Here is a 22,766-nt window from a genome sequence, read left to right on the forward strand (position 1 = left end):
AACGCCGAAACTCCCAAACTTGTATCTATAAAGAATCAGGAGTTCCCTCAGCACCTTCCAAACCACGGTATACCAGGTATACCTCGGTGCAAAATTTTACTTGTTGGTAGCATATGCTTAGAATACTTCTCACGAAACCGAAGTCACCACATGTTTCCATATAAATTTTGAGGAGTTCCCTCGATTACTTATGCATCCTTCATCAGATCACCACTTTTGTGAATATAATACCGAATGGGAATGATACCCTATATACCAAAAGAAAAATTTTGAAAATCTGTTAACAAACGGCGGAGTAATCGTTAAACATAAGAAAACGAACATAACACCTCCGCCTTTTTGAAAGTTGATTAAGATTGTAGCCTATGTGTTATTCTGATGTATAAGCTATATTACTGTAAAGTTTCATTAAAATCCGTTCAGTAGTTTTTGCGTGAAAGAGTAACAAGCATCCATACATCCACACATCCATCCAAACAAACTTTCGCCTTTATAATATTAGTAGGAAGTAGGATTTTTGGCGGTTTACGAACTCGAGTCAGAGAGAATTTAACTCGAGAGGGTTCGAGTTACACCGAACTCAAGTTAACTCGAGTTCGGTGTAATCGACCATCACTAACCTGAATACATGCATACCTTATGCATGTATTCGGTACAAAATTCAGTGTAAATATATAGAAGTGGCAATGAATGTCAACGGCTTTATTTCGTGAGTGTGTGTTCGAAGTTATTGTCATTATTTTAGTGTGTGAAAAGTAACCGAATAGAAACGGTTGAAGTATGGGAGTTACGTTTCCTTAGTTTTTATTATTCGTAGGCTAGAAACTTGAAATTCCTACACGCGTTTTATGATGTAAGTATTTACAGCAGTTTTACAGCAATTCGGAATGTATTTTTTAAACCAATGCAAATGTAGGTGCATATCGTAGAGCTTTGTTGTCTTGAGTCGTTCAATTCATACAATAATTTTCGTTGCTACGTTTTTATGACCACAACTCGAGCCATATATTTTAATATATGAGAGTTATTGTTCTTCCAGTATACTGTATTATATTTCGACAATTAAAGGCCTGTTTCACTATTTCCTGATAAACTGCCGAATAGGCTATCCACAACTTTTTTGACAGATTCTCCATACCCTATCTGTCAAGTTAAGTGGTGGATAGCCAGGTGAAATATTGTTTAACGAGAATACTGTATTATATTTCGACAGTTAAATCTTTTAATTTGTCACATACAATGAAATTCGGGTACCAAATTCTAACTCCCTCACTCATATAGGCGAGAGCAAACGAAGTTATATTTGTGATCTTGTTACGGCTCCGTCGTGCAGCCCCTTACATAAGTGACTTCGAGAGCTTTTCCACTTCCTCAATAATATAATAACGCCCTGTGATAATTGTGATGCTTATTTTAATTGCGTTAGAAACAGCCGCCTTGCTCTGCCAGTTGGATAATATAGAGACAAAATAATATAATATTATTATAAAACATTTTCGTAATCTCCAGATGCACTATCATGTGCCATAATATATTATGGTAATCTATATTAAGATATTTAATGAACTGTCAAACGATATAGACCAAACATTTAACAAGCTATATTATTACACCATAAAGAGAGTAGTTAAAGTAGAATTACGGCTGACAGTCGGAAGTGTAAGGACATTTATTTTTAGGCACGGTGAATTTTACTCGTGAAACCTTAACTTTTAGGATTTTAATAAAACGTCTAAAAATATAGGACAGTGGTGTATGACGACGATATTATTCCTGTATGACGGTCTACGTGTCGTGTACGCGAGTTCAAAGCGTTATTTGCGGTGTCTGCGATCGGCGCCGCACGCGCAGAATGCCGCCTCAGTTGTTTTGCGGGAATCGCCGCGAATTACCGCGTTCCGTTTGCTGTCACGACGCCGTCCCGTGACGAGACATGTCCAGTCACCGGGAAAAACGTCGCAGCGACCCGCTGAAAAGCCTGCCCGCGGAAGTCTTGCAGAAGGCCCGGAATCGCCTCTTCAGCTTAGGCGGCGCGCTCATATCGAAGGAAGACAAAAAGGAAAAGAAGGATCGATTAAAAAATGTCCGCTCGGATCCCGAATTTGCGGAACGAAAGGTCAAGCATCGGAGTAGAATAGACGATGGCCCGAGGGAGTACGGAAGACCGAGACCGCTCTCCGTCGGCGCCATGAAAAGATACGAGGATATGGAATATCACAGTGGAATTTTCCAAAAGGACCCGACTTTGCACAGGCAGTTCGAGTCCTCGGATGATGTGTGTGTACGACTGACGCCGTCGGATCAGGAGGAGAGACCCAGGAAGAAGCTGTCTTTCCGAGAGCCGGAGATCATGGGTGGTAGTGCGACTCTGGGACGCTCCCACAAGCTCATGGGAGTGAACAGTCTTTCGAGAAGACCGAACAGAGTGTCTCTAAGGTCGGATCTGCATACCAGTATGGAAGGATTAGATTCTGATTTGGAGGTAACTTTTCTTCTAGAACGGAACAGATTTTTAGGTCTTAGGGTATTCAAGTTGCAATTATTTATAATTAAACCGTTTTAGTTAAAATGTTACGACAATAGACTTTGTCACAGCACAGTTCATGGTCAGATTATTCTCCGCTAGCAACTAATACATTTTAATGTCAGATTGTTTACGTTGTTTTGAATCGTAATTCAGACATCAAAAGGCTAATTTCAAAAGTTTATGCCTAATATTCTATGAATAATTTTAACAAATAATAACTATATTATGTTTCGTCTCTAGCTTTTGTCCTTGATGGCACATTATAGACAGGACTAGGAAAAAAAGCTCTAAGCATATCTACTATCAAACTAATAATTGTGGCTGGACAGCCAAAGCTTATTTTATGTCGATGCTAAAGTAACCTAATTTTGTGGTCGTTTGGGGCAGTTTGGGTTTCACTGTCTCATCTTGAAATTTTGAGCTAATTTTATTTTTTTGTATCTATGGACGCTTCACACTACGTCAGTCTGGCCCCGTGATAAGTACCTGAAGGACTTGTGTTACGGGTACCAGACAACGGAAATATATTTAATACTTTTATACTATACATATTATATTTAAGATTTTTATTATATTATGATACACATATTTAATATACATCCATGACCTAGGAACTTTGAAAACTTTTTGTTCGGCGGGTGTCGAACCCGGGACTCCTGGCTTAAGCTGCCAACGTGCCTACCCACTGAGCTACAGAGGTCGTCATAATTGCTTTCCGTTGACGTTTAGAAAATAGCAATTATTATTATACCTATATTATAATTTATTTGACAGGCTAGCTTCTACTCTATTCACTCTTTTCGTTAAAATCTTTAGTTAAGGCGACGCCTTGATAATTTAGCTGTAGCGATATCGATTTTTCTCAGTAATTACTAAAGCTAAGAAAGTTAAAGTTCATTATGTCAGTATTCATCATGTCTTTGTCTTTGAATTACCCATAGCATAACACGATTGGTCAACTTTTATAACACAAAATAATTATTCAAAAATACCTGTGTAAAAAAGGGATTCTAATTTTGCCAACAGAGGAGAGTGATTTAAGCTTCCAAAATTTGTACACAGATTGGTTCAAGCATACACTTTAATTTGCCCATAGCTTATATGAAATATATTTATAGTTTTGAAATTACGAGACAAAACCATTTTGTCGCTTACGTCCTTTCCAAGCGCTGTTTCACGCCGGTTTTCTGTGGTATTTCTCCGGTCGAGCCGGCCCATTCGTGCCCTCCTCCCTCGTATAACCTATCCTGGCTCTCCCACGTATAACATTTCTTGTTTTCTATGAGCAACAAGCAATCTAAAACATATTCAACACGGTTTTTTACTTTAACGCGGCGTCACCTTAATATGATCTATCTCTACTTTAGAACACAACACAATTACATAATATGATATTTTCTCTATCCTCTACTCTTCTTGTTATCTTTAGACCCAATTTCACCAACCTCTGTTTGTTAAATCCTAACAAGGCATTACTTAATGGACCTTGGAAAATTAAACAGACTGTTAAAATACTTATGTCCCACAGTAAAAATTTAACAGCGGATTAGTAAATGCAACGTTAAGTGAACAACGAGTGAATAACATTCAATTCGTTCGTTCTTGTTATAAGGCGACGAAATTGCAATGTACAAGTTTAATGCGACATGTTGGCTGCAATGTGTCATTTTCACCTTATTCGTATAATATGTCATCTGGTAGATAATGCGACCAAATTAAAATATCACTGATCGCATACATTTGTTACACTACAATAGTTCTTTTTAATTTACCAGGTTAATAATTATGATCTGTCAAAGCTGAAAACATGAATTATTTCGGCTTGGTAATTTTGATACAAGTCAGTGTATTTGCAATGTCAAGGAAAATCCGAGGGCTGAATTTTTGACAAAATTAAAATAAATAATTATGCATAACATGAAAAATAATAAATAATATGTAAGGATGTGGCGAAACATGGCGGCAACACTCAAAAGTCAAAACAGATTCTTTTATTGATATTGGATATTGTCTTTAAAAAGTTGTTTTGACTATTACAACGGCCTGTTATATATTTAACGGACCTCCCCAGCAGGAATTAAAATTTAACACCGTGTTAGGCGATTTGCCATGACATTAGCGTATGGTGGAACGCTCGATAGCTCTAACAGGCCGTTAATTGATTTAACAAGCCGTTATTTATTTAACATTGCTTGATGAAACTGGGTCTTAGTTATATCTACTTTAGAACTCATGATCACTGATGTTTGAACTCAACAAACCAAGTCGGATTGACGTGTTATGAATGTTCTCAAATCATTTGTTTCTTTCGTTCCCAAACTGTTTGTAAATAAATCAGAGCTGTCGACAAACACTCTGCCGCAATCGATGGATGGATGAACACGTGTTTTATTACAACAATATCTGATTGGATAACGCTTGAAATAAATGTACTTTGCGTAACTCATGATACTCGGACGGGACTAATCCAACTGTACAATGTAGTTGAAAGTTTTGCAAGATCTAGAAGTTGCTATGAGATTCTTAGAGCTAAATGTATTGTAGTTCATATCAAAAAGATTTAAACAGTAATAGTTGATGTTTTGTTCCCGGATAAAAAGTATCTATTTCTACAGTGTCTAACAAAAATAAGTGATAATATTTTAGGGTGTGTACGTGTTCCTTGTAGAGAGTTCACTGTGAAAGTAGCAGCTCTGAAAAACGAAAATTTTTTTTAACTTTTGTATGGGCAAGGGCCAGAGCGTCATGAGTTTCCCCATACAAAAGTGAAAAAAAATTTTGGTCTTTCAGCGCTGCTACTTTCACAGTGAACTCTCTACATGGAACACGTACACACCCTAAAATATTATCACTTATTTTTGTTACACCTTGTATATCTACCCAATTTCATTGAAATCGGTTCAGTAGTTTGGTTGTGAAGAGGTAACAGACACACTTTCGCAATTTATAATAATAATATTAAGTATGCATGCAGACGTTATTATAAGTCTTATAACTTATATGTCTTGTCCTCGTCTGATACCTTAGAAAAGTGGCAAGAACGACAAAAATATAAAGTCAAAGGGTGAATCTATTGACGAGTTCCAGGGTTAACCTTTGTACATAGTCCAAGATCCCGTAGCTCCTCGGATGATTATAGTCCAAGATCTCGTGACTCCTTGTATGTTTCGGGTTAGTAGGTACTAGGTATATAATATGTATAAAAAAATCATACCAGCTGGTCTATTTCTTCTCTTAAACTTCTAATAATCTTATACTTGAAATTTTAATAGAATCACGTTCTATAAAACGTTGTCAAATATTCTATAATCAGATATTGAATTTAAAACCAAATAAAAAACCAATAACATTTCCCTTCGTTTACTCTATCTATTAATAATAATAAACTATAAAATGTTTAACATAGGAACAGACAGCCAGAGTAGACAGAATTATAAGACAGCGGGAATCCGTAGTTTTGAGCTTTCAACGGTGAAAACCGTTAGTGTGTCCACAGCACGTATATTTTTGATGGCCGGTGACGTTCGAGAAAAGCGTGACGCGACCAATGAGCTTGAGTTATGACCCGTCACAATGTAAACAATATACAGTAGATTATACTAGTAAAGCTCCGTTTCAAAATTGCGTCCGCTCGAAAGCGCCGTTTTTATCGGCTACACTACGAGATCACGAGAAATTGTATGTAAATGACAGCACGACCGTCGACCGCGGCGCCGCTATTTAAATAAATCGTTACATTCGATTACTTGTGATCTCAGGGTGTAGCGACCAAAATCGCTCGTTCGCGCGGACGCATATAAATCCGGACTAACTATAAAGTATAGACCGCACGAATTGAGCGAAGGCACATATTTACCAGATATACAGGGTATCAAAACTAAGTAATAATGCTTTAAAGTGTGTATGTGTTCCTTGTATATAGTTTACTGTGAAAATAGCAGCGCCGTAAGAGTTCCTTTTGACTTCTGTTTCTGAGTAGCTTTCAGCAGTTTGGGCGTGATGAGGTAACAATATACAGACTGACACTCTTTCCCACTCATAATATTAGTAAGTATGGATTTCAGATAGTAGTAAAACAATAGCATACGCGTCATCTTCCCGTTGATCGAGTTGGATTTCAAAAACACGACCATGTCAGTATACTGAATTAGTATCAACTATCAAATACTTTTTTACATGGGCAATTAGCCTACCACACATTTCCACCACTGTAACTCCTGTGTATGTGTATTCTACTGTATGATGTGTGTACTGTGGTACGTTTATTCCGGCAACAATGATGGATGGTTGATATGGAACTTGGGGAGTAACAACAGCTGTCAAGGGCAGCGCTTCCGACTTTTTGATGTTAATCTAAAGACGCATCCACACTGACGGTACAATGGACAGATAGAAGAAGAGCCGGCTGCGTCCTACTCTAAGCAACGTGAAAAGACGTTGTTAGAGTTGGACGCGGCAATCTCGTTTGATTGTTTAAAAATCAAAAGTGAAAAAAAAAATTGCTCTTTCAGCGTTGCTACTTTCACAGTGAACTCTCTGCAAGGAACACGTACATACCCTAAAGTATTATCACTTATTTTTGTTACACTCTGTATAATATTATACCTCTTACCTGTCTATAATATAGACACTTGAAAATATCACAAAGTCTTAATTATGTGTTTACCTTAATAATTAATAATAATTTTAAAATAAAATAAAAAATTAAGGGGGGCTCCCATATTATTATAGTTAGACAGTAATAATATACACTTTTTCCGCTTTTATTAATAAACAATTATGATATTGAATGTACCGTAACTTCTTGGTGGAAATTCATGTTTCACAGTAATAATATACACTTTTCATGCACTTTTTCCACTTTTATTAATAACAATTATGTTTTACACGACCGGTCGTGTAAAACATAATTGTTATTAATAAAAGTGGAAAAAGACACGACCGGTCGTGTAAAACATAATTGTTATTAATAAAAGTGGAAAAAGTGCATGAAAAGTGTATATTATTACTGATAAACAATTATGTTTTACAAGATCGGTTTTGATAAAATCATCATCAGGTGTAATTTTATCGAAACCGGTAACCGGTGTAATATCATATTATAGTTAGTATTATAAATGTGAAAGTGTCTGTCAGACTGTTACCTATTCACGTCCAAACTGCTGAAAGCTACTCAGAAATAGAAGTCAAAAGGAACTTTTACGGCGCTGCTATTTTCACAGTAAACTATATACAAGGAACACACACACACACTTTAAAGCATTATTACTTAGTTTTGATACCCTGTATATCTGGTAAATGTGTGCCTTCGCTCAATTCGTGCGGTCTATACTTTATAGTTAGTCCGGATTTATATGCGTCCGCGCGAACGAGCGATTTTGGACGCTACACCCTGAGATCACAAGTAATCGAATGTAACGATTTATTTAAATAGCGGCGCCGCGGTCGACAGTCGTGCTGTCATTTACATACAATTTCTCGTGATCTCGTAGTGTAGCCGATAAAAACGGCGCTTTCGAGCGGACGCAATTTTGAAACGGAGCTTTACTAGTATAATCTACTGTATATTGTTTACATTGTGACGGGTCATAACTCAAGCTCATTGGTCGCGTCACGCTTTTCTCGAACGTCACCGGCCATCAAAAATATACGTGCTGTGGACACACTAACGGTTTTCACCGTTGAAAGCTCAAAACTACGGATTCCCGCTGTCTTATAATTCTGTCTACTCTGGCTGTCTGTTCCTATGTTAAACATTTTATAGTTTATTATTATTAATAGATAGAGTAAACGAAGGGAAATGTTATTGGTTTTTTATTTGGTTTTAAATTCAATATCTGATTATAGAATATTTGACAACGTTTTATAGAACGTGATTCTATTAAAATTTCAAGTATAAGATTATTAGAAGTTTAAGAGAAGAAATAGACCAGCTGGTATGATTTTTTTATACATATTATATACCTAGTACCTACTAACCCGAAACATACAAGGAGTCACGAGATCTTGGACTATAATCATCCGAGGAGCTACGGGATCTTGGACTATGTACAAAGGTTAACCCTGGAACTCGTCAATAGATTCACCCTTTGACTTTATATTTTTGTCGTCCTTGCCACTTTTCTAAGGTATCAGACGAGGACAAGACATATAAGTTATAAGACTTGTAATAACGTCTGCATGCATACTTAATATTATTATTATAAATTGCGAAAGTGTGTCTGTTACCTCTTCACAACCAAACTACTGAACCGATTTCAATGAAATTGGGTAGATATACAGGGTGTAACAAAAATAAGTGATAATACTTTAGGGTGTGTACGTGTTCCATGTAGAGAGTTCACTGTGAAAGTAGTATTTTATTACTGATAAACAATTATGTTTTACAAGATCGGTTTTGATAAAATCATCATCAGGTGTAATTTTATCGAAACCGGTAACCGGTGTAATATCATATTATAGTTAGTATTATAAATGTGAAAGTGTCTGTCAGACTGTTACCTATTCACGTCCAAACTGCTGAACCAATTTTGATGGGAATACCCGGAAAAATGTACGGTTCCCGAGCGTTAAACGAATTTTGGCGCAACTGACTTTCGGCGTCACCTCGTTATACAATAAACGTATACTTATTTATTCATTCATAAAATCATGAAGAAAATTAATTTTGAACTGAATGTTTTGGTTTTCAAATTGGCACACCGCCATCTTCCGCCATCGTCAAACGTCACGCGTAGTCTACGAGCCCGTGACACAAAAATGTCGCCAATTTTGTCCCGTTTCCTCATAATTTTTGACGCGAAGCGTAAAGGTGCTCCCTCACCGGGAACATTCGCTTGTAAGTAACATTTTAAAAGAGTCGAGCATCAGTGAGGGAGGAGAGCCGAGCATCACAATGCGCTTCTTGTAATGATAAGTTGTAATACAACTTGTAACATCAATGCTACGTGACTGTGAAGTCAACTTGCTATGGTCTATGGAATGCTCAAAGTCGAATCTATAATGTTACATTACAGGTTACACGCGAATGCTCGTCGGTCAGGGACTCAGGGAGGTAGTATAGAGTATTATTAACTCATAATTTGAAAGCTACAAAATTATAATAAAAATACAGCAATAATCTTCAGCATAATATTATGAACATTCCTTTCTTTGTTATTAATTTCCTATTTTTGTTTATTATACTCATGATATCAGCTTCCAAAGTAATACCAATTTATTTAAATTCAAGCAAACATTCAGCATCTCCCTAATATTTACAAATTAACTACGTTTATTTGAAAATTTAAACACATGCCAATAGATCGACAATAATTATATAGGTATTATAATAGACATAAATAAGTTATTATATATGACCCCCGCTATTCCTTATCACCAAAATTCGTTTGTCGCGCGGAAATTGTACATTTTTCCGGAACAAAAAGTATCCTTTGTCCTTTCCTGGGATTCAACTTGTATTCATACCTTTCAGCAAAATCGGTTCATGCTTTGTGTTGGTGACTGGCTGGACAGATGACACTCATCTGTCATTTATACATTTGTACTATTTTGAAATCTTTAGTTTTCTATGTCATATTTTTGCTTATTGATATTTTATATTTTTGTACACAATTAAGCCCGGCCGCACATTGTCCGAAATTTCTGATCAGAAACAGTTGAACGTCCGCGCTGTCTCTTACATTTTGGCCGGGCTAAGCCCGGCCGCACATTGTCCGAATTCGGATCAGAAACAGTTGAATTTCGCCGGACCGCCACCCCGCACACTATCCGAAATATCCTTCCGGCGAGTTCGAGCTCACTCGGCTCAGTACAAAATGTAAGAGACAGCGCGGAGAACGGACGTTCAGCTGTTTCTAATCAGAAATTTCGGATAATGTGTGGCAGGGCTTACCGAGACTCGAGAGAATACAGTTGTCGTTGCAGTTCCATGGTGAATCATTTCATAGTTATTATTTTCATCTTCATATTATACAGTCCACCTCTCCCGTCGCTATCATTTGGTCTTCGAGCCGGATCATTTTGGAACCAATATTTAGTTTTTCGTCGTTGTTTTAGTTATCAATCTGGCCGTGAAGAAGTGACAGAGAAAACACTTCCGCATTTGTAATATTAATATAGTATGGATAAAGTTTTGTATCTCCACTTGCCGTTTCGACTTTAGATCTTCAAAAATACGCAAAGGATTTTCTTAACAATTTTAATAGATTTCATAAAAAAAAAATATTTATACAATAGAGTATTAATAGCCTAATACTTTGTCCTTGTCTAACACATGAAAAGAAAAAGGCAAAGAAATCGTAAGGTAGCTACTAGCTCCTGATTAAAGCAATGCAAACTGAGCTGCAATTATTATTAATAATGTCATTACGCACATAAAGTAACTAAATTGAGAACAGAAATACGTGAGTACGTTAAGTAAGGGGACATCCAAGAGTTACGTAAAGATTTTAGGAAGGTAAGATGAAAGTCACAAAGCCCCACTAGGAAATGAGGGAACTTTTTTCTATCAAAAAATGCTAACGTGTATACTGTTTGTAAACGCGTAATATCTTTTATACCTAAAAGTGCTCTTAGGACAAAACTAAAAATGTACAGTAATTTAACCCATCTTTATAAAATTTTATATCATATTTTAATGATTAAAACAGATTTATACTCGATATATTTTTTGTATGAGATTATGACGATAACGGAGCTTACCAATCGGGTCGGTTGAAAATGACTTGCGTAATTTACGGAAGAGCTCATCGATACTTCATTAAGAGTTGTTACGGCACATACGAATGAGCCAGCCCTAGAAATTGAACGTGAAGGGTGTACCTTCAAAGGGCATGTTAAACAGGCAGCATCCAATGAGCCAGCCCTAGAAATTGAACGTGAAGGGTGTTCCCTCAAAGGGCATGTTAAATAGGCAGCATCCATCAGTGTCAACAAGTGTGTGACAGAAACAAACAACCGAGTGACAGAGACATACAACTCGAGGCTGACTTACAGCAAGGTCGGGGCTCCTTTGAATAAATCAAGTTCAAAAGAAAAGGATAGCATCGAAAAAGAACAGTATGGAACGGCAATTCGGAACATTTGGCCAAATGTAGCTCCAGTTGGGCTCGGTTTTTGTGCGTCTCGCCGCTATTTAATACTTTCACAGTCCACGGTATCCAAACGGATATGAAAACCTGGTTATCGTGGAGTCCATGTATCCAAAAGGATGCATTACCACTGAAAAAAAGCATAGAAAAATAAGAAGCATAAAAGCATATAAAAAATTACTTAATAAAATAATAATCCACTATAAATAAATACTCTACAATGAATATTGGAGTGGACTCACGGAACTAGATTTTGTTTTTGTATGGTGGATTGTTGAAGTGATAAATAAATAGTTACATACATTATGTTTGTAATCTCGATGTAGCCGCTAAACCGCATGTTCGGGCGAACGCATATAAATCCTGTCTGTGACATAAACACGTAGCCTGAAATGAAAATTGTATGACAGACCCGGGATTGACAACCAACTGAAAGTACGAAATAATATTCACGAAATGCACGCTGCCCACATTTCCACGTCACGACGTCGTCAACGTGGAACGGTGGGGACGTGGCACGGTACGTCGACGTGACGTGCAAATTAAAATGCATGTCACAGTATAGCAACATTGTACGTTGCCATGCCTTGTAAAACTGCTACATTCTTCACTACGTGGGAGAGCCATGCTTCGGCATGAATGGGCCTGCTCGACCGGAGAAATACCACGTTCTCACAGAAAACCGGCGTGAAACAGCGCTTGCGCTGTGTTTCGCCGAGTGAGTGAGTTTACCGGAGGCCCAATCCCCTACCCTATTCCCTTCCCTACCCTCCCCTATTCCCTTCCCTTCCCTACCCTCCCCTATTACCCTATTCCCTCTTAAAAGGCCGGCAACGCACTTGCAGCTCTTCTGATGCTGCAAGTGTCCATGGACGACGGAAGTTGCTTTCCATCAGGTCACCCGTTTGCTCGTTTGCCCCCTTATTTCATAAAGAAAAAAAAAACAACTGATCTAGATGTGGACCTAGATACGTATTCTGCTTTTGCTATTGCTAAAAACGGAGAAAGATGAGAATAAAGACGTGCGGAGATGTGGACAGGCCCGTAGGTTTGCATTTCGTGGAATCATTTTATGACTCAGTTACTCTTCCGCTTATTATTCGTTAATGGGATAATGTATCTATACTAATGATATACCTATGTAAACGTGTCTGTTTGTCTATTACTTCTTTATGCTAAAATCTCCGAATTTGGTAAACAGATACTTGGAGTTCTGGGAAAGGACATAATATCATTATGATTGCTTTTACCCTTACAACAAAATTTGGTACCCGCACGTAAAATTTTAGCGATTTGCGCTAAAACTGCTTTTCGATTTAAATGTGATTTGGTATGGTTATACTTTGAGTCCTGGGTAAGGACACAGTACACAGGATAGTTGTTATTTCGGAAAAATGTACGGTGGTAATTTGAATAATGGTGCAAGGAAGTTGGGTGCGTCATCTAGCCAGAAAATTTTCAGAAAGACGTCAGAATGCCGTCCAGATTGTTAGAGCAACTTCATGGCTTATTGTTTTCGAAGTTTTTGCTTCAACTTCGGCCGGTATAAGGTTTTTCTTGTTGCTCCATAATAGTTCTACTTCCTAGCGTTGGCTAGGTGTTTTAACTTCGATAAAACTTTTGCTGTAATACATTCTCAATAAGCTTCAAACTTTGGAACTAATATAATTTTCAATTTTTGTTATGGAAGTCTATACTAATATTATGAGTGCAAAAGTGTGTTTGTCTGTTACCTCTTCACGCCTAAACCGCTTAAAAATATTGAGTCCCGGGAAAGGACATAGGATACATTTTTTCCCGAAAACTGTACGGTTCCCGCGCGATAAACGAATGTTGGCGAGTTACAGGCGCCATTTAGTACGTTTAATTTCAGATATAATGTTAAAGTGACACAGTTAATGTAAAATTCGGTGTTTCAAATTCTAGTTATCACTAAATGTCACGCCGTACAGTGTCAAACATGTAGGATATAAGATTTGTGTGAAGTACCTTTACCACAGTATAGCAATATTAGACATGTCATATTGCTATACTGTGCCTTTACTTTATCATTGTATCTGCGGGTCTAAAATGGTCACATTTAGCAATTCCTCTCAATCAATTCAGCAAATGAATTGTCAAAACTGTCAAACTGACAAATGTCAAATGCACGAATAGACATGAACTGCAAGCAGAGTGCAGACTTGCATTTTGCGATTTAAAAAAAATGAATCATATTATGATTCATAATATGACTTTCAAAGCGACCATTTTAGCCCCGCTGCGTGCTAACTGCTGCTCTCAGAGACATTTAATTATGATTAAAACTTCCATTTATTGAAGTTGTAGTTAAATGAATTGATTCATGAAGAGTTTGACAGATAATGTATGGGGCTTATGTTCGTCTCTGAGGCCTGTGAGTCATATTGCATTTAATAGGGAATATTTTGCGAAGGTCGGAGCAGAGGGGGCTACTAGCTGCACATACTGTACAATCCGACCAAAATTCGACATTGTTGCACAAGTCATATCAGAATATTGACAAAAACGGTAAAATTTTTTGATTACTGTCTGTGCAAGTGCTGCCTGTCGCATGAAACATTGCAGTAATATGTCCTATCTCAGTAGAAAATTTATTCTGGGTTTTCACGTAATATACGCCCACATTAGATACATATCTTAACCGATTTTCAAAAAGGAGGTTTTATTTTCGGTTGTAGTTGCTGAATACATTTTGGCTAAGGAATCAGGATTTTGTAATAAGCACTAAGATAGAAGTAGTGCTTATTATAGCTGTAAAAGATCTAATAATAATAGCACGATTGGTGAATTCCCGTTAAATATTTTTACGATTTTAATATGCTTTGCGGCAATCACATAATATTATGACTGCGATCTTTAAAGATCACTTCCGCCAATCTGAGTTAAGACCAGTAAAGTAACTATATTGAAGTCCATCCTTTTGGATGCTACTATGCCACGGATAGAAATAAACAGAAATACACAAAATGCCTCTTCTATCAATAAACGGGGAACGTGAGAAATAACCTTAATATTATTTTATCCCAGGTTCAACTTTATCTAACCTAACGTAACCTAAACATGTGGCCGGGAATAACGAACTCATCATCTCTCTCTCTCTCTCTGTGTATACAGTGTGCGCTAGTGTAACACGAGCTACTTTTATTCCTTTAAAGATGACAGTAATGACATAGATCTCTTTTATACTCTCATCCGCCTTTTAATTAGGCTGTCGCTGTATCGACATTTCCGATAGGTTAAGGTCACGGTCACGATGTTTCAGAAATTTACTAGAAATGACGACGAAAAATTCTGGGTTCGCGATTGGTCGGCACAAAAAAATACGTGTGCCGCTCGAGGACTGCCTGCCATTGCATAGCACTTTAATAAAAGAAAATATTATAAAAAAAGAAACAAAATATTATCATTACATACGTATACAATATTATACAAATCACGATGTTAACAAAATCAAAACTTTTTTAGTGTAATCAGGCAACAACAGTTAAGGGGCGATTTCACAAAAAAAATGGAACGCTTTCAATGTACACTGAACCGTTTCAAAATGTATTTAATCGCAATTATAACATCGAATTGCATTTCACCATTATAAACTGAACGCGTTCACAGCAAATTCGAGTTTTATCTTCAGAACGCCCAATGTCCGAAATTTAAGAGACCTACTGACCCAAAAAATCAAACATCGTCCTTCTCTCTTCACACACGCCCGCCTTTCATATGCCAGATAAAAAGGATCGACAAGTTAGTTTTACTTGAATAAAAGACGAACTGTAATGATTATGCAAAAAGTATTTTGAGCAAATTTAGGTTTTATCAATGCCTTTTTAGATATTAAAAAATATTAAAGAAAAGACAGAAAACTTCGAAGGAAAAATGTGTCTAAAACAAGGTTTTTTTTAAAAAAAAGAAACTATCGAGCACTTTTTCAGTAATCGTTTTTCGTCTTGAGCATTTAATCTTCATTAACTGAAGTTACTTGTGTAAAAAAACAGTTTTCTAGACAACATGTAAAAAAATCGCGTGACGTTTAATCGTGATCAAAAGAAGTTCGTGAAATCCATTTGAAACAGAGCGAGATTTACGTCGCCGCATGAACGCGTTCAATGGGAACTAATGTTTTATAAAACGAAGTTTTATGTGTGATTGGTGCTCTTAAATTTATACCTAAATAGTAATTATTTCGTGAAAATTAACACATAATAATTAAATACGTAAAGTCAGAGAGTATATATTCCTGCTGAATAATCGGAGAGTCAATGTCATTTCATAACGTTGTGTAGTCTGAGATCCCACGTCATTCTGGACTGCCGTAGGAAGGATATTATACTTCCGTACTCGAGATGTCTTCATACCAAATTTCATCAGAATCAGTTCAGAAGTTTTATAGCAATTTTTAAAACACGAATAGCCCTTAATGTCTTATATATTATTCTTCTTATAGTATGTTTTGTACTTATGCTAGCACGACTTATCAGCGCACCGGTAACCTGCAAATGACGTTCCTTCGCCGGCTTTGCCTATTTCCCCTGACGGAACTACAGTTTCCGCAGCCAGATATACATCATATACACGAGATGTCAAAGTATAGAGTTATAGTCAAAATGAAATAAGGTGTCACCAGCGGTCATTGACCTTGCTAGTCTGGGAGCTATGTAATGTGAGAAATAAATAATGGTTTAAGAAACTAAAAGAACACGCTCTTTTAATTAACGCTTTTCAACAACAAATTATTGCATTGCAATTGACTCTTACTACTTAGTTTCAAATTAATTAGACTATTGGAGATAGGTAAAAATTGTGCTCAAAGATTCCGTTACTTATGTAAAGCCCAAGCTAATAAAAGCGCGTTAAAAACTAGCACTGCATTCGGTTAATTTAGCAAAAAAATTAACTCCTAAAAGATAGACATGTTTGATTATAGCAAAGACTTCTAATAGAAGTCTTTGGATTACAGCTATTTACTTCATATACTCAGCTCCAATCGAACAAGCAAAGCACGATATCACCCTAGACTAGGAACATCTGCCACTTAAATTATCAATTGCGGTTTACATGGAAAAAGATGAAATATGACAAGTTTTTTGACGACGATCAACGACCGCTAGCGCCGCGATTCACCGTGTACACTTTATATGGGTTCTATATTTTATCCTTGGAGGTCTGCTTCCAAGCAATGCAAAATGATGTGAAAATTATATTGACATGATTGTTGATGTGAAACAGTTGTCCGTCAAGTGACACATTACAAGATGGTATTAGTTTTTTCGGCTATGCGCTAAAACATCCTTGTAGGATAACTAATTAATTGACTTATAAAACTACGTAGATGACGCACGCAACTCTGTTGCACCAAAATTTGTTTGTCGTGCTAGAACCGTATATTTTTTCCGGGATGAAAAGTATCCTCTGTCTTTTTCCGGGACTCAAAGTATCTCCATACATCAGAAAAATCGGTTCAGCGGTTTGAGCGTGAAGAGGTAACAGACCGACAGGCACATTTTCGCATTTATAATATTATTATTGATAATTGCGTTGTCGTTACGTTTCATCCTATTGAATCATCATTTATAGCAATGTAATATTTAAGTAATCACTTTTAAAAAAGCACCAGCCTGCTATAATTTATAAGGCAACGACAAGTACGACAGCAATTTTACTTCATTCATATTTCATCATAATCCCCTTAATCCTCGCTAACTTGACAAAGGACTATAAAAACGGTACTTAACTTTATTTACTGACTGAAAATGCGATACAAAAATAGCTGATCGTGACACTGAGAGAAGGCCACTCGAACTCTATATCGCTGGATTATATTTATCTAATGATACTGCGGTAAAGACAGGTCCTGACTACTAAAACGTTTAAACTGCGCAACTTCGGACGGATAATATTATGCGCAACTTCGGACTTGAGAAAAAGTGAACGTCTCGAAAACGGACAATTTGAGTGAGAGTAATAAGTATTTTATTTTCCATTCATTTTTTTAAAGAGGCCTGGTCCCTGAATTAATGCAATGTGCAATGAAGATGAACATTGAACAATGGCTAAGAACACTTTCAATCATGTTAGCTTGTAAACGAAAGAAAACTTTTTTCTTACCCTTTTTGTTGCTACAAATTACAATGCCATAGACATGTCAAACTTATAACTTTTTCGTCGAGTGCTAAAAAGGTGAAAGTGTTCGTTCAGACTCATCCTTATTTTTAAAATATTTTTAGATACTTAATATATTAACATTTTGACGTAATCGAGCTTTTTGATGAACGGTAGAGTCACGTGTACGATGTTCTACATTAATCTACGTGATTTTTAGACAGCTCGCCTTACCGGCGATTTATATTGTGTGACAATATTAATAGTTGTTACAGCAAATTTTCCTGTCAAACCCTGTTAATATTTCTTCGACTTTATTTTTATTTCACGGCAATTTATTCAGTAAATCACGATTGTTGTGATTTTCGAAATGATGCTTATTAAAATATGCGTCCATAGATATTATTATAATAGAGTAAGAGCCAGCGATAGCCAGACTATTGTCATTTTATAAAAACTGAAAGTTTTTCTAATGTTATGTAGTTATCCTAAATGGCGAAAGTCTGACTGTCTCTGGCTCTTAGACTAAAAAGAAGACGAAGAAAACTCATATTCCTGAAGAAAAATATTAACACGCTTTATTTTATGATTGTTATAGGTACATTGCTTACGAAATGATTGACGGCTGCACTCATAGATGTTTAATTATTACTTTAATTTAATAAAAGGTTTGACGAAAAATGGAAGGAGTGTATGTCAAAATCTTCATTAAATTAAAGTTTAGTAATAATTCTGTACTTAGCAATAAATTATGCATATAAAGGCTGGCTGTTATGTTATGACAAAACACTTTATCAAAATGAGACTTGAAATAGGGTTTGACACTTTATAGAAAATTCATTGAATTATCCGTGTTAATTTACTGGTCATTACTATGCGTAGTCCGTAGGTACATTTGCCACTAGGTTTCCAATTGATTTAAAGTATGAAATTGTGTACTTGAACACCGTCACAAATAAAAAAAATATCCAAAGCCGAACATATTATAACCTATTCCTTTTTGGAAGTAATTTAAAAAGCAAATAAATTATGATAGAACTTTAATAACCTAATTTTTTTGCACACCGAGTGTTTTCAGTGGGGAAAACAAAAGAGCAGCGGGGCTAAAATGGTCGCTTTGAAGAATCATGATATGATTAATTTTTCTGAAATCGCAAAATGCAACTCTGCTTGCAATTCATTTCTGTATTTTTGTACTGATTTGACATTTGTCAGTTTGACAGTTTTGATAATTCATTTGCTGAATTGATTGAGAGGAATTGCTAAATGTGACCATTTTAGCCGCGCTAACCGCAATATTGCCGTGCGGTAGATGTAGAGAGGAATATTTACTTCCTTTCTTAAGCCGCACTGGGGGTCTAGCGATCGGTCTTACGGATCTTTGATCAGGTCTCCTGAGTCCTGACACGAGTTTAATAATTAATACTTTTTTTCCATCCCAAAACAGGACGAAACGCCGCTAAATAGCTTTAAAAGTATTTCACATTAATACGCGCAGCGATTTTTGAAAACTCGATTATACGTATAATCAACATAGAAAATTAAAATAAATGTAGAAGTAAAATTCCGTTTAAAGTATCTTATTATTTCAATAAAATAAGAACAACTGAACGCCTCCGTGGTCTAGTGGTTAGAGCGTCGCTCTCGACTCCGGAGGTCGTGGGTTCGAATCCCGCGTTGGAAACATGTTATTTCCAAGTTTGGTTAGGACAATGCAGGCTGATCACCTGATTGTCTGACAAGTAAGATGATCCATGCGTCGGATGGGCATGTAAAAAGTCGGTCCTGCGCCTGATCTCTCGCCAGTCGTGTCGGTCTTCCGTCCCACTGGGTTATGAGAGTAAAAGGAATAGAGAGTGCTCTTGTGTACTGCGCACACACTTGGGCACTATAAAATTACTCCTGCGTACCTGGCCTGGTTTCAATGAAACCGGCCACCGTCACCGAAACCGGTGTGGGGAGTATTATTATTAAAATAAGAACAATTTAACAGTTAAAAACAGTACAAAAGTCACGTATCATTACAATATCCGGGGCACTCACACCTGGGTCAAAACGGCCCCTTATTGTAGGCGTAATGGCGCGTCAACGCCAGGCCCTTTTATCTTTTGTGAATTCGCGAAACGTCATCCCTTCGCCCTTTGTATTTTTACCTAAACATGAATATTAATGAATAACATGATTCTCTATTTGAGGGTTCTCGAACGGAATGATATTTTTGAGCTATATTTTGACTGGCGAAATGTCGATTATTTCTAAATTTCATTGTGATATTAACGCTGACTTTATTAAATAAATAAAATACTAGCTGTTTGACCGAGCTTTGCTCGGTATTCAATAAAACACGAATAAAATGACATTTTCTAAAAACGATTCCTAGCTAGATCGATTTATCGCCCCCGAAACCCCCTATATACTAAATTTCATGAAAATCGTTGGAGCCGATTCCGAGATTCCAATTATATATCCATACTTCCATACTATAATATTATAAATGCGAAAGTATCTCTGTCTGTCTGTCTGTCTGTCTGTCTGTCTCGCTTTCACGCCAAAACTACTGAACCGATTGCAATGAAATTTTGTACACAGTTATTCTAGAGTCTGAGAAAGGACATAGGCTACATTTTGATGTGGGAAAATATCTTATTTCCATGAAAATATCGATAAAAATTAATTCGCATTGCGCGTGGGCAGCGCTCATCCCGGGGGTCCTGGGTTCGAGTCCCGCAGGCGGAACAAAAAGTTTTCAATGTTCCTGGGTCTTGGATGTGTATTAAAATAATATTTCAAAAATCTTAAATATATTTTATGTATAATATTATAAAAAATCCAGAAATATATCGATGCAATGAACATTTTAGTTCTAATACATATATGTATACAACAGATGGCGTTTTATTTTTTACTTCATTGTAACATAGAACTAATCATACTTATTAGTTATTATGTTTTTGTTTATAGTTTTTAATACGTTAGAATATTATGTTTAATAATATTATCACTTGGTATAATAATAATCAATCTATCTTATCTTATAGACCTCCTACTGCATTTCTAATCCATACTATCCATACTAATATTATAAATGCGAAAGTATCTCTGTCTGTCTGTCTGTCTGTCTCGCTTTCACGCCAAAACTACTGAACCGATTGCAATGAAATTTTGTACACAGTTATTCTAGAGTCTGAGAAAGGACATAGGCTACTTTTTTACTGGAAAAAAGGGTTGTCAGGGGGTGAAAATGCGTAAATTTGTTTAAATTAAGTTAGTTCCAAAAATTCATAATAGATGGCGCCATGCGTCTTCTACATTGCGCTGACGCTTGCTCAAAAGTCTTTCTATAAGAGGTGGTATCATCTTACACTTAAGTTTCGATTTTTTTCGATTGTTATATATCTATTAAAAACTATAAACAAAAACATAATAACTAATAAGTATGATTAGTTCTATGTTACAATGAAGTAAAAAATAAAACGCCATCTGTTGAATCGTATTAGAACTAAAATGTTCATTGCATCGATATATTTCAGATTTTTGAAATTTTATTTTAATACACATCCAAGACCCAGGAACATTGAAAACTTTTTGTTCCGCCTGCGGGACTCAAACCCAGGACCCCCGGGATGAGCGCTGCCCACGCGCAATGCGAATTAATTTTCATCGATATTTTCATGGAAATAAGATATTTTCCCACATCAAAATGTAGCCTATGTCCTTTCTCAGACTCTAGAATAACTGTGTACAAAATTTCATTGCAATCGGTTCAGTAGTTTTGGCGTGAAAGCGAGACAGACAGACAGACAGACAGACAGACAGAGATACTTTCGCATTTATAATATTATAGTATGGATATATATATATATAGCATCTTTAAACGAGCAAATATATATATATATATATATATATATATATTTGCTCGTTTAAAGATATAAGATATAATGATTGGTAGTAATATAATATCATAACGAACGAGAATTAAGTATACCAAAAAGTTTAAGTACTAAATTAAATCTATACTAATATTATAAATGTGAAAGTATCTCTGTCTGTCTGTCTGTCTGTCTGTCTGTCTGTCTGTCTGTCTCGCTTTCACGCCAAAACTACTGAACCGATTGTAATGAAATTTTGTACACAGATAGTCTAAAGCCTGAGAAAGGACATAGGCTACTTTTTAACTAGAAAAGGGGGTTGTAAGGGGGTGAAAATGCGTAAATTTGGTCAAATTAAGTTAGTTCCAAAAACTCAAAATAGATGGCGCCAAGAGTCCTCTAGATCGCGCTATTGCTTGCTCATGCGTATTTCTATAAGAGGTGGTACTATGTTAAGCGAGGTTTTTCGATTCTTTCGATTGTTAAACACGTTCTATACTAATATATATAAATGCGAAAGTATCTCTGTCTGTCTGTCTGTCTCGCTTTCACGCCAAAACTACTGAACCAATTGTAATGAAATTTTGTACACAGATGGTCTAACGCCTGAGAAAGGACATAGGCTACTTTTTAACTGGAAAAGGGTAAGGGGGTGAAAATGCGTAAATTTGGTCAAATTAAGTTAGTTCCAAAAACTCAAAATAGATGGCACCAAGAGTCCCCTAGATCGCGCTATTGCTTGCTCATGCGTATTTCTATAAGAGGTGGTACCATGTTAAGCTAAGTGTTTCGATTCTGTCGATTGTTATACACGTTATTAACCAAGAACTCACCTACCAACTTAGATTAGATATCAAATTCAAAAACAACAGCGCCGAAACTACTGAACCGATTGTAATGAAATGTTGTACACAGATAGTCTAAAGCCTGAGAAAGGACATAGGCTACTTCTTACTGGAAAAAGGGGTTGTAAGGGGGTGTTTATGCGTAAATTTGTTCAAATTAAGTTAGTTCCAAAAACTCAAAATAGATGGCGCCAAGAGTCCCCTAGATCGCGCTATTGCTTGCTCATGCGTATTTCTATAAGAGGTGGTACCATGTTGAGTTAATATTCCGATTCTTTCGATTGTTATACATGTTATAAAATAACTCACGTACCAA

General features: G+C 36.4%; 1 protein-coding gene across 3 annotated transcripts in view; it reads left to right on the top strand.

Annotated features, from left to right (window-relative positions):
* Positions 1-22,766, top strand: part of LOC121739499 (capon-like protein) — a 247,171-nt gene that overhangs the window by 182,085 nt on the left and 42,320 nt on the right. Inside the window, exon 1 of one of the 3 annotated variants that reach the window (XM_042131992.1) lies at positions 1,823-2,482. The exons of the other annotated variants lie outside the window; for them this stretch is intronic. Within the exon in view, the coding sequence (XP_041987926.1) occupies positions 1,934-2,482 (549 nt within the window). The 5' untranslated portion in view covers positions 1,823-1,933. Of the gene's footprint in view, positions 1-1,822; positions 2,483-22,766 lie in introns of those variants that run through there. 3 annotated transcript variants of the gene reach the window in all.

This window comes from Aricia agestis, chromosome Z (assembly GCF_905147365.1).
Source record: "Aricia agestis chromosome Z, ilAriAges1.1, whole genome shotgun sequence".
NCBI lineage: Eukaryota > Metazoa > Arthropoda > Insecta > Lepidoptera > Lycaenidae > Aricia > Aricia agestis.